Source organism: Talpa occidentalis, unplaced genomic scaffold, assembly GCF_014898055.3.
Source record: "Talpa occidentalis isolate TD23 unplaced genomic scaffold, MPIMG_talOcc4v2.1 talOcc4.10, whole genome shotgun sequence".
Classification (NCBI taxonomy): Eukaryota; Metazoa; Chordata; class Mammalia; order Eulipotyphla; family Talpidae; genus Talpa; species Talpa occidentalis.
This window is the reverse complement of record NW_023600993.1, coordinates 84729225-84741239: the sequence shown is the minus strand read 5'-3', so window position 1 is coordinate 84741239 and position 12015 is coordinate 84729225. Positions and strand designations below refer to the sequence as shown.

Genomic DNA, 12015 nt, shown 5'->3' with positions numbered 1-12015 from the left:
AACCTCTCTGAGTCTCAATTTTCTCTTCTGTAAATTGGGAATACTAAAACTTACGTAAGGGTTAGTGTAAGGGTTAGAAATTCGATAGGAGAGGTATGCCTCACTGATTTTGGACTTACCTAGATAGTAGTTGGCCCTCACAATTAGGTAAACCAGTTCATTGCAATAAATCATATTGATGTTTATCCTTGGTTGAAACCAGCACAGGGCTAGACACAAAACTAGAAGTCATTTATTAATACTGAATTGCTGTCATTAATGAAATGCATAATACATGTACTGTGCTAATCGTTTTGTGCCTGACTTAGAGGTAGGTTCCAGGGACAGGCAGTTTCCTGGCGCAGGGCGTGTTTATAGCCAGACGCTGAGTGATTATGGCAAGAAGGATCCATGTGGTGATTACTGCTGCTGAGATAGGGGACTGAGTTTCCGAGGCTCTCCCCTCGGGCTGAATGTGGTTGGAAGCTGACACTGGGTCATGACGAATCAGAGGTGACTCAGTGACTCGGATGGAGACAGGCTGACCAGCATCAAATTCAAAACTAAGGGTCTGAAACTGGCTCCTGGGAAGTCACGACCTCGACCCCAGCTTCAGTGACCACGACTGACTGAGACCAAAGGATCAGGACTGGTGGATATGTTTCTGCAGTGGGATATGAAATGTATGGTTCCATGAAAGTTGTTATCCAGTATCGGTAGCAAAAGGCGACACTTGATAGGGGCGGAACCTGCAGGAACCGACGTTCCGCCCCCGACCTAGTGCTCTACCGGGCGGCTTTCCCCGACGCTCCCTTCCGGCGCCAAAGGGGAGAACTTCCGGTGCGTCTTCGCGGTTCCTGGTCGTGTGGCGAGGTCCGGGAGGCTACTGAAGGGGCTCTCTGGCCCCTTTCCAACTCCTCTGTTTTCGTTAGCGTGTAACCGAACAACCCTATTACCGGCCCGCGGTGGCGGAGTGCCCTGAATTAGGGCATCTCGCCGGACGGCTGCTTCCCGGGCTTGAGGGCCCGCGGTGGGACCTTGGTGTCTCCGCAGGCCTTGCTCCCTGAGAAACCGTCACCGCTGACACCGTCGCCAGGACTTCCTGGGGGATCCTGGGGTAACGTCGCTTTTCCCCTAACTTTAGAACCTGGGGGCCAGACACCTTGGGGTTATTCCTAGTCTGGTACCGCTAGCCCTGCTCTCTAACTTCGGGTAAGGTCTTTCTGAACCGAGTCTGTTTCTCATCAGAAATATTACGTTACCGGATTCTGGGGTCTTGAGTTCACTGATACAGAAAAAAGGGAGACTCCAATCCTGCAGGTACCGAGTAAGCATTATTAAAGTTTACGCAGTTCAGCATAAGGGAGCCAGGATATGTGTGCCATTCTCCAAAAAATAGGCATAGCTTCTATTTTAGCAGTTTTAACCCAGCATAATTAAAGGGCTGGTGTACGTCCTTTGCTTTTCTTTCCTTGATGTCATTGCCTCTCTCGAACTCCTCATCTCCACAGACTTGTGACCTCTTCGGGATGGATTCCATATTGGCCTAGAGGGTTGTTAGCCGAAAGAGTTTGTTAATGATAAATACTTTATTTCATCTAAAGTATGTATGGGGGTGGGAGGTGGTTCCTTCTTAGAAATAGGGACAGTCACTGTCAGATTGTGGATAGGTGACCTTGCTTCCCATCTCCAATGGAAAAAACTTTCTACTTTATTTGACTTAGTCAGCCTCAACCTGAGTTAATGTTCAGTAAGATAGAGTGTCCTGAGACTCATCTGACCCTGTCTCCTGCTTCACACAGTTATCATGGTTTTACTATATAAGTAAGCAGAATGTCTAATGTGTGCCAGAGGTACAAAAGATTCAAGTCTCATAGAGGTGACAGCCTTTTATTAAACAAATGCAAAATTGTGGTTGTGATAAGTGAAATGGAAAAGTACAAAGTACCTTGAGAATGTATCATGGGAAATCTGACCTAATTCCACATCAAAGATGCTTTACCAAGGAGGTGATCTTCACCTTTGTGGGTCTGAACAGCACGTGTGAGTGGGACAGAGAGCTTGGGGCTGGGAGAGGAATGGGGTTATAACTTGAAACTGGTTGGATAGTTGCCAGGGACCATCCCAGACCCACCTGGTAGGTAATAGTGAGAATTTTAGCTTTCCAAGAACATAGGAAGCCAGTCAAATGGTTTTTAGTGGGTTGGTGACATGCTCATCTAGGCACTTTGAAAAGTTTTCTCCAACTGTCTGGATGCAGATACAAAGTGAATTGGAAGGGCAAGCAGTGTCTGGATGAAGGATATGGTAGTTCCAATTAAGGAGGTAGAAGAAAGAAGTGGATAGATGAGACTTTCTGCATTCCAGGGTGTCCTTACTGTGCCAGGCCACATGTCAGCTGCTGAAGATTTAGGGAAGAGAATTACAGGCTGGTGGAATTAGAATGAAGGGAATATCATTATCAAGGAGGAGCACACAGATGCCACAAGGGAAAATAGCTAATTGATGAGCAATTATTCTAAATGCAGTAGCTGTTCACTTAGCAAATATTTTATTAAGTACCTCCTGAATTCAGCATTGGAAATAGGAAGATGATGATATAAATTATTGAGAGCAGTGACTTTCAGACTTTTTTGACTGTGACCTACAGTAACAAGTACATTTTATGGCATGACTAAGAATACATGCAAATACCAAAGCTTCAGAAAACAGTAAACCTTTACTACTTGTGATGTATTCTGACTTTTGAAATATTTCATTCTTTTAAAAGTATTAACCCTCTAAATTGATTTCTTGATCCATTAGTGAGTTGACTTGCAGTTTGAAAAAGATGTTGATTTAGAGTGGAATCCTTTGTAGCTTTTGATTTCAGATTATAAAATATGCCCTTAACATGTCTGAAAAAGGATTAGTCTTTCCTATTGTATTGAGTTAACTGGCAACTGGATCTTCTATTTGTGAAATTTTGGGTCTTGTTTGTTTCTCTGGCTGGATTTGGAAGTACATAGAGAGTAGTGACTTTTAATTATGGATCTTTCAGTACCCAGCACAAGATGCTGGCACAGTGCAGACGCTTAACGATTATTTGTTGAATTGAATAGGTATCTTGGGACTAGAAGGTTAGTTGATTGGTTTAAATTAACTTATACTGGAGCCATTCTTGTAAGCACCACAGATGTGGTAGCTGCCAGATAACAGAAGTTTCATCATGTAGTTGAGAGGTAGCTCAAATAAGTATATTAAACTGGTACCTTTCCTTCTGATTCCATTCTGGGCAAGTGGTCCTGAGCTGCCACTGACTTTTAGGAAGTCATTTCACTCCTTGCACTTTTGATTATGTATATGGAAAAGAAGGGAGGCTTGTGGTTGAAAGTTTCACCACTCCAACCTTTTTTAATTTTATAAGGTGGGTTAAATTTTTCTGTCCATTTCTGAGCCTTCTTGAGGCTTGTGGGAAGCTGCATGCATGCTTGATTTAATCAACCTTCTCTACCCTTGAGACTCTTTAGCAGTAAGTTTTAGACAGAGTTATAATTTGGAATGAACCCTCCAGGTTTCTCTGCTTCATCCTCCATTATGAAAGAGAAATCTGAAAACAGATCCCAAGTGGAACGTAGTAACAATATTGGTATCTAGGTTCTAATTTGTGTGGTCTTGTGTGACCTTATGGACCTTGAGTATGTCCTTCTCTTGAGTATGCCTTTTTAGCTGTGAAATGAGTGTTGTTGTTCATTAAGCCAAACCCCAAAATCCTCCTGAATCTCATTTTCTCATCTGTAAAACAAATGAAGGGCTGTGGTGAGGATTAAAAGATAATTATATCAGTTGTCTAATAAAATATCTGGCACATAGAGAATGCTCAACAAATGAAGTATCCTTACCTAAGTTCTGATTAACTGATTTCTTTCCTTTCAGTTCTGGAAGACAAGACGTGTCCTCCTTTTTGGTCACCTACCACTGGTCCCATGGCCGCCTTGCAGATGGACCCTGAACTTGCCAAGCAACTCTTCTTTGAAGGGGCCACCGTGGTCATCCTAAATATGCCCAAGGGGACAGAGTTTGGGATTGACTACAACTCCTGGGAAGTGGGGCCCAAGTTCCGGGGCGTGAAGATGATCCCACCAGGAATCCATTTCCTCCACTACAGCTCTGTGGACAAAGCCAATCCCAGGGAGGTGGGTCCTCGCATGGGCTTTTTCCTTAGCCTGCAGCAGCGGGGGCTAATGGTCTTGCGCTGGAATGCAGTCCGGGAGGAGGTGGACCTAACCCCAGCCCCAGAGGCTGAGGTGGAAGCCATGAGGGCCAACCTCCAGGAGCTGGACCAGTTCCTGGGACCTTATCCATATGCCACCCTCAAAAAGTGGATCTCACTCACCAACTTCATCAGTGAGGCCACAATGGAGAGGCTGCAACCTGAAAACCGGCAGATCTGTGCCTTCTCAGAGGTGCTACCCGTGCTCTCCATGAAGCACACCAAGGATCGGGTGGGGCAGAATCTACCCCACTGTGGCACCGAATGCAAAAGCTACCAGGAGGGCCTGGCACGGCTGCCTGAAATGAAACCCAGAGCTGGGACAGAGATCCGCTTCTCAGAGCTGCCTACACAGATGTTCCCCGCAGGTGCCTCGCCAGCAGAGATAACCAGGCACAGCATGGACCTGAGCTATGCCCTGGAGACTGTGCTCAGCAAGCAGTTCCCTGGCAGCCCCCAGGATGTACTCGGTGAGGAGACACTGGCTCTTTGGGAGTGGACCAAGGAAGGGGAACATAGTAGGGGGCTTAGAGGAAGGGAGTAAATCTTGGATTATCTAGTCCTTTGGTACCTAAACACAGCTAGGTGGCAGTCTTGCCCAGTACACTCATTAAAGATATAGATGCCCAGGCCTTGCCTCTAAAGACTAATTTAAGAGATTTGGAGTGGGCCCTCAGTAATTTGTCTGTCAGTTTATGTCATAAACAAGCATGCTAGGTGAACCTGATGAAGACAATCTTGTGTTTGGGAACCATCAGTGTGGCCCATCCCCCTGTTTTTTAAGTTAAGTTCGACAAACAAAGGATTTGGCCCTCTAAGTGGCCAAAGTGGGACTCCTGGTTCTCGGTCTTGCACTGCCTCCTCAGTTTGCTCCTGACTGTCTCAACGTGTTGGCTCTCTACTGGCTTAGACCAGGACAGTGATTTTTACTTGTTAGTTTTTATTGTTGTTTCTCCTCCCTTTACTACAAAAATAATACATACTCATCAAAAAAGAAAAACAAGAATAAAATTTACTCCAAAGCCCACTATCTAGGAATAACCATGTTTTACAGTTTGGTGTATTCTATCTTTTCTTCTATTTATCTTTTCTCTTTCTGTTTCCTTTTAGTCTTTTTTTTAAACTTAATTATATATGCTTGTGATGTATATAATTATTTTTTTTAAAAACAGGATTACTGTATCCTATTTCATAATCTGTTTTAATATAAACATTTTTCCTTGTCACTGAAACAGCCACTCCTTTTTTGTGGCAACTTATTTTCCAGTTTATCAAACTAGCCTACTGCTAATGGACCTTTGAGGTGTTTCTATTTTCTCTCTGATAAGTGTAGCCTAACACATTTCCTTGCGAGTCCTTCAGCACATGTATAGGGTTAAAATGGCTAGAGCAGAGTGTGTGTTGGCAGGAGCCTGTGTGCATCCTTACCCCCAGGGGAAGCTGTTGACAAAGTAATGTAGCAAAGTCCTCTTCCAACTGGGTAGGTAAAAATGACATCTTGTTTCATTTTATTTTTCTTTGATTACTGGTAACAGCAAAAATCTTTTACAAATTGTCCCAGTATTTGCATATTTCTTTATTAGAAGGTGAGTGAAAAGTTTGAATATAAGACTTTTTTTATCATTGGCTCAGTTGATCAAAAGGGATATTTTAATGGGTGCATTTTAATGCATTACACAGTATTTTCATTTAATAAGTAATGCTTAGAAATCTGGCTTAACAAATGAACAGAAATCCTATCTCTTAAACATTTCAGTTCTTTAATCTTATGGACAGTTTCCTTGCAGGGATGACTATATCTTTGAACAGCTCTTTAAAATTATTTCTCATCTCACTTTAATTTTAGACTAGCTCAGAAATGCATGAATTTAAATAAATGCCCTAAATTCAAAGAAAAAGCTCATATTTTCAGTTGGCTTTATGAGCCAACTGAAAAAGTAAATCATTAACCTCTAACATACAAAGAATATTTGACTATGTTTTGAAAATACTGGTCTTACTTCATACTTTCTACACAGGTCAAATCAAATCATACAAATTAAACTTAGTTCCACAGGTCTTGGGGCGGGAAAGTAGTTTTTTCAGGTCTCTGGAGTTGATAGATACCAAGCTTTTAAGGAGGTAGTGGGTGCATCTGTTCATTTGATGGTCTGAGTCTAGATTACCACAGAAGCCCTCATTAAATTTGAAGCCAGATAGAATGTCTTTGATCAGCAACAGTATATCTTGGCAACCAGAGACCCAGTTGTCCAAGGACAACAGGTCTCTTTGTTTGAAACAGACATCCAGTGGAAATGTGGGAATAATAAAAACTGGTATCTTTGAGGGCTACTTTGTGGCAGGCATTGTTCTAAATGCTTTTTATGTGTTTCATTGATTTATTTAATCTTTACCACCTGCCAGTAAGGAAACAGATATAAACAGGTCAAGTAACTTGCCACGGTCACAACTGTGAAGCGGTGGAGCTGAGATTTGAACCCAGGCAGTTTGGCTCCAGTGCTCAGGTTCTTAGCCACCAAACTGTTTATAGGGATTATACCACATATCCTTGTGATTATAAAAAAAATCCAAATCTGGCTGACAGGCTAACTCTGGAATAAGTACTCACTAATTTTCCTGTTCTGGGAGCCTCTAGAGCTATTCCCACTCAATAGGAAATCTGTTTTATCTTCCCATTGAATACATTGCCAAGCATTGCCTGTGTGACCTTGGGCACGTCCCTGACCTCATCTGCATAATAAGACAAATACACCTTTCCTGACTGCTTTGTGGAGTCAAGCTGAGGATTATGTGGTGTAATGCAGCACTTCCCTGATCCTGGAGCAGACAGCTTCATCAGAATCACCTGGGAGCTTATTAGAGCACAGTTACTTTGGCCCATCATCTGTTCTCAATCAGGATCTTTGGGTGTGAGGCTTGGCAGCTTTATTTTTAACAAGCTTTCCTTGTAAATATGATAAGCAGCCAGGTTTAGAAGCCACTTGGCATAATATCTATGGATACATTTTGTGAACTCTTTGCCAAGCAAATACTAGGTATACCTCTTCCTTGTAGTCTGATTTTACAACAGTTTGATGTCCTATGCTTGAAATTGTAGCACCTGCTAACTGCAAAACCCCACGCTAGACTCTGTAGGAGTCAAGAATAAAAGGCTGCCATTGCTGAGGAGCAGAACTGGTGAATTGATGACCTCACAGAGTCAGCTGGTGCTCCTCTCCCCCAGGATCATTTCTCCTCTCTGCCTCTTTTAGGTGAACTCCAATTTGCCTTTGTATGCTTCCTGCTGGGAAATGTGTATGAGGCATTTGAGCACTGGAAGCGGCTCCTGAACCTTCTGTGCCGGTCAGAAGAAGCCATGGTGAAGCACAATACCCTGTACATCAACCTCATCTCTATCCTGTACCATCAGCTTGGAGAGATCCCTGCCGATTTCTTTGTGGATATTGTCTCCCAGAACAACTTTCTCACCAGCACCTTACAGGTGAGAAGTCCTTTGGCTGACATTCATGTGGGTTAGCACCCTCAGAAGGTTGCCTCTGTGTTTCTTGCTGTTCTTTCATCACCTAAAGGTTTCTAGATTTCAGTTTCCTAATCTTGGGTTGTCTTTCAGTTCTCTCTCCTACTTGTAAGCTTCTTGATGCCAGAGACCTTCTCTGTATCACCCAATCCCTGCCTTATCTCTAGATGTCTAGCACTGGGGTACTTGGAATTTGAATCACCTCCCAGCCTCTGAGTTACTCAGCTCAAAACAGTTTTTCTCTCTCCCTGTAGCTGTAAGTTGCTGCAACCCAGTAGGACAGTTTGAAGCTTGTTATTCCCAGGGAAACATCTGCAGCTCCTTAGATCTCATTTAAGCATTAAAGTAACTTTGATTTCCTGTTCAAACAAAATGTGCCAGTTTCTGCAGAGATTCTCTGACAGAAAAAGTGAAATTTGCTTTTAACTTGGCAATTAAATTTTCATTATGAGTGGTAATTAGGGAAGAAGCTTCAAACAACTTACAATCTTCATCCTGTGCTATTTCCTCCCTTTGCAAACAGATTAGCTTCCTTTATGTTCTTGGGACAGCCCCTGTCACTCACATTTTGTAACTTTCCCAAGAGTAGAAGAGACAGACAGAACCTGCAAGCTGTCATTTCCATACTTTCTGCTCTCCAAGCTGCTTTCTTCTCCCTGTGTGTGAGACCCCACAAGGCCTGCTCCTTACAATGTGGTGAGCTCTTATTCTACCCAGGGTAAGGGAAGGAATGAACATTTGTTAAATGCCATGGGTTTCAGATGCCATGTTTATCACACTATAGCAATTCCCTCATTTATTTTCTCTTGGGGATCCTGTAAGTCAGGGAATATTATTCCCATTTTATAAATGAGAACACTGAGACTCAGAAAGGTTAAATCATTTACATATGGTCACACAGCTGGTAAGTGATAGAGTCAGGGTTTATTTACAAGTCTGAAATCTTGGTCTAGGGATATCCTTGTACCCCTGTGTACTGAATACGATGTAGATTCCCCCCAAGAGGATTCTTGACTCACGTTGGTGGAGACACCATCAGGGACCTGTTTCTCAGAGATACAGAACACTTTTCTAAAACCAACGTACTCTGAGTCCCTGTGAGCAGGCAGCTAACTTAAAACTGGCAGTTGGAGGGCGGGTGCCGACCATGGGGATGAGTCAGTCAAGCTGATGTCTTGAGCCTGGTATGCTCCACTTCAGAAGAGTTATAAAACTGCCCTTTTATTGGTTCTTGATGTAACAGAAATTAAATCCCTTTATCCTTCCTCTGCAGAGGAAACCCCCCCCCCCCGCCCCCAAAGTGGGTTGTAATTTGCAGAGCAGGGGAAGGAGGCATCAAGCTGCCACCTCGTGATAATGCGTTAGTACTGTCACACAGTATAGGGGTCACACTGTGTTGCTGGTTGTCCTGACCATTGTCATTGTCAGTGCAACCAACAGCTGAGCACTAATTGCTGAGACTTTGTTGCCAACAATGATTTACCAGGCAGAAAAAGGGCCCAGCTGGATTGCTAGATGCCCAGGTGGAGTTTGCAAAGCTGATGGCTGGAAGAATCTGTCTTTGGACTTTCCACCAAGAAAATTTGATGTCATTATTTGGAAAATCCAGGACATGGACCTTTAAAAAAATTCATCATCACATTTTTTTGAGCATCCCTTTCTTTATATACAGTACTCTCATGTAAGTACTGAAGAATACATACATGAGTTAGCCAGAGTTCCTGCCCTCAAGGGATTTGTTCATTGATTTAGCAGGTGTTTGATGAGCACCTGCTATATACAAGGTCCAGTTCTAGGACTGGGAATATGACTTTAAGTAAATTTGTTGGTGATTGGAGCTTATATTTTGGTGGTAAAGTAAGCAAATGTATTGCCTAAATAACTCCAGATACTGATAAGTGTTTTAGAAGGCAGGTCTGTCCCTGGTACCATTTCCTTAACCAAGGCCTTTTGCTCTCATCCTGGCTCTCCTCACTTCTGGGCCTTCCTCTTCAGCCCAGTGCTCTCCCATACTGCCCTCTGAGTCGGTGCTCTGAAATGCAGCTCTGAGCCTATTTTTCCGTAGCTTCTCATTGTCTAGAAAGTTAAAGGCCAAACACAATTCACAAGTCTCCTTCTGACCTGGCTTCTAGCTTCCCCTTCCTCTCCCTGTTTTCTCCCCATCAACTCCAGCAACAGTGGTCTTCTCACAAGCTCCCATATATGCCATGATCTTTCATGCCTTCGTTTTTTAAATTTATTGTTAAAACATGTAACTTGAGATCTGCTTTTAAAATTTTAAGTGTACAGTATTGTTAACTATAGGCACAGCAGATCTCCAGACCTTTTTCATCTGGCACAACTGAAACTTTGCACCCATGTTTCATGCCTTCTTAACTGAATCTGATTCCCGCCCCTACCTGGTATGTACTTGTTCATCCTGCCCTGTAAAGTTATTCCTGATCTCTCATCCTTCCATACTGTTAGCCTACTTTGTACTTGTCACTATTATATTGCACAGGCTGTGCTTGCTGAAATGTATGTGTTGTCTGCCTGAATTCCCCACTGAGCCATGAGCTTTTATCCACAGCTTATTTTTTGTTCATCTGGTTATTTTCAACACCTAATGGAGACCTAACACTTGCTTTGTGTTATTTGTTGTTTTTAGATGGATAGAATGTATAATTCCTTTGGCAACATAAATAGATGACCCTGATATGATAGGTACAAAAAGTAAAGTCTGATCAAAGGGCATTAGGAGTGCCAAAGAGGATTGGTTAATTCAGACTGAAATTTAGATTTGAGGGTATAGAAGATCAGGAAAGGCATTTTGCGAAGGGGGGCATTGAAACGTGAAGGATGACTGAGATTTCAGCAGACCCAATGTGGAAAAGATGTTACAAAACTTTTTTTAATGAAGAGTTATGTTGATGCAATCTTGACAGTGAGAATCCAGTCTCCCCACACAGAAGCACTCAATCAGAGTGTTTGTGAGTGAATGATTCAGCCCATAAAAGCCTTCGTCAGCTAGACGCCTGCTTTCCCCCCAGGTAGTCAAGTAAGTGGCACTGGCTTTCTTACTTAGGAACTTAAATGACTACTACCCATGGAGAGAGACTGGTGTTTGTATATATAAGCTCTTAAAGAAAGCCACATTAGCTTGTATAAAATCAGCCATGTAATGGTCTCCGCCGTTAGACGTCCCTCTGAATAGATGCCAGGGGTTTTTACAAATCCTGTGGATTTAGCTTGAATTAAAAATTATTTGTTTTCCAAAAATAGATACCATTTTTCCTCTGACTTAAAGCAACTTGAGTCACCATAATTTGTTTAAAACCAATGAAAGGATAATCTGAATTTAATGGTATGTTAGAAAGTAAGTTATGCACAAAATAGGGATTCTTGTTGCTGATTGTACAGCATTTAGGCATATTGTCACATAACCTATTTTTTTTTTAAATACTTTTAGTTGCAATAGGCCATATATGCTTTCCAGCTACATGTCTTGCCATTATTCTGAAAACCAGTGTCCATCTTTAACTCTTGAGGGAAAACGTTGTTCTATAGTATTGGTTGGTCTATAGTATTTTTTATCATAACACCTGCTATGATGAATTTTACCTACTCCTGTACCTTCTGCATTCAACTGTGTTTCTTCACTTATTGTGCATTGTCTCATTTAGCCCTCACAGTAATTCTAGAAGTTTAAAAAAAAATTCCCTTTTTATGGATGAGGAAATAGAATCAAAGAGATCAAACAATTTTACCTAAGATCAACAAAGCTGGTGGATGGCAAGACCGAGCTTTGATTTTAAAGCCTGTGGTGGACTCCTATACATGATTAGAACTCCAGGTGCAACTGCCCAGATTCTTTAAACAGATCTCAAAAGACATGATTCCTATTGCCTTTCACCCTCCTGGTAATCAGTGGGAAGTGATAATCTCTCTCTTACACCACTTTCTTTTTCTGTAAGTGGAAATAATTTGTTCTACCTCTGCCTCGGTTTCATTCTAAGTTGAATAATCACTTGGAAATTGAAAAAAAATGAGGAAATTTCATCTTTTTGGTCTAGCAATAAAATAGGATAGTCTAGTGACTCAGCTACCTACCTTGATATTTTTAATTTCTCAAGGTGACGTAACTGAGCTCTGTTTATTTAACTTGAGTTTATAAGAAAGCTTTCATATTTCTAACTAAAGTGATTTACAGTTTTATAGCATATCGACTTAGTGATTAAACTACTAATTTTTTTTTATATTTAAAGAAGAACACCCAATGGGTGTGCTT

General features: G+C 42.0%; 1 protein-coding gene across 7 annotated transcripts in view; it reads left to right on the top strand.

The window, feature by feature from the left end:
* Positions 1–806: 806 nt before the first annotated feature.
* Positions 807–12015, top strand: part of AAR2 (AAR2 splicing factor) — a 28979-nt gene continuing 17770 nt past the window's right edge. For 2 of the 7 annotated variants that reach the window (XM_037495700.2, XM_037495664.2), the window contains exons 1-3: positions 807–1096; positions 3895–4701; positions 7483–7712. In XM_037495700.2, coding sequence (XP_037351597.1) covers positions 3945–4701; positions 7483–7712 — 987 coding nt within the window. In that variant the 5' untranslated portion in view covers positions 807–1096; positions 3895–3944. The other 5 variants (XM_054696761.1, XM_054696746.1, XM_037495673.2 and 2 more) reach the window with 5 other exon arrangements.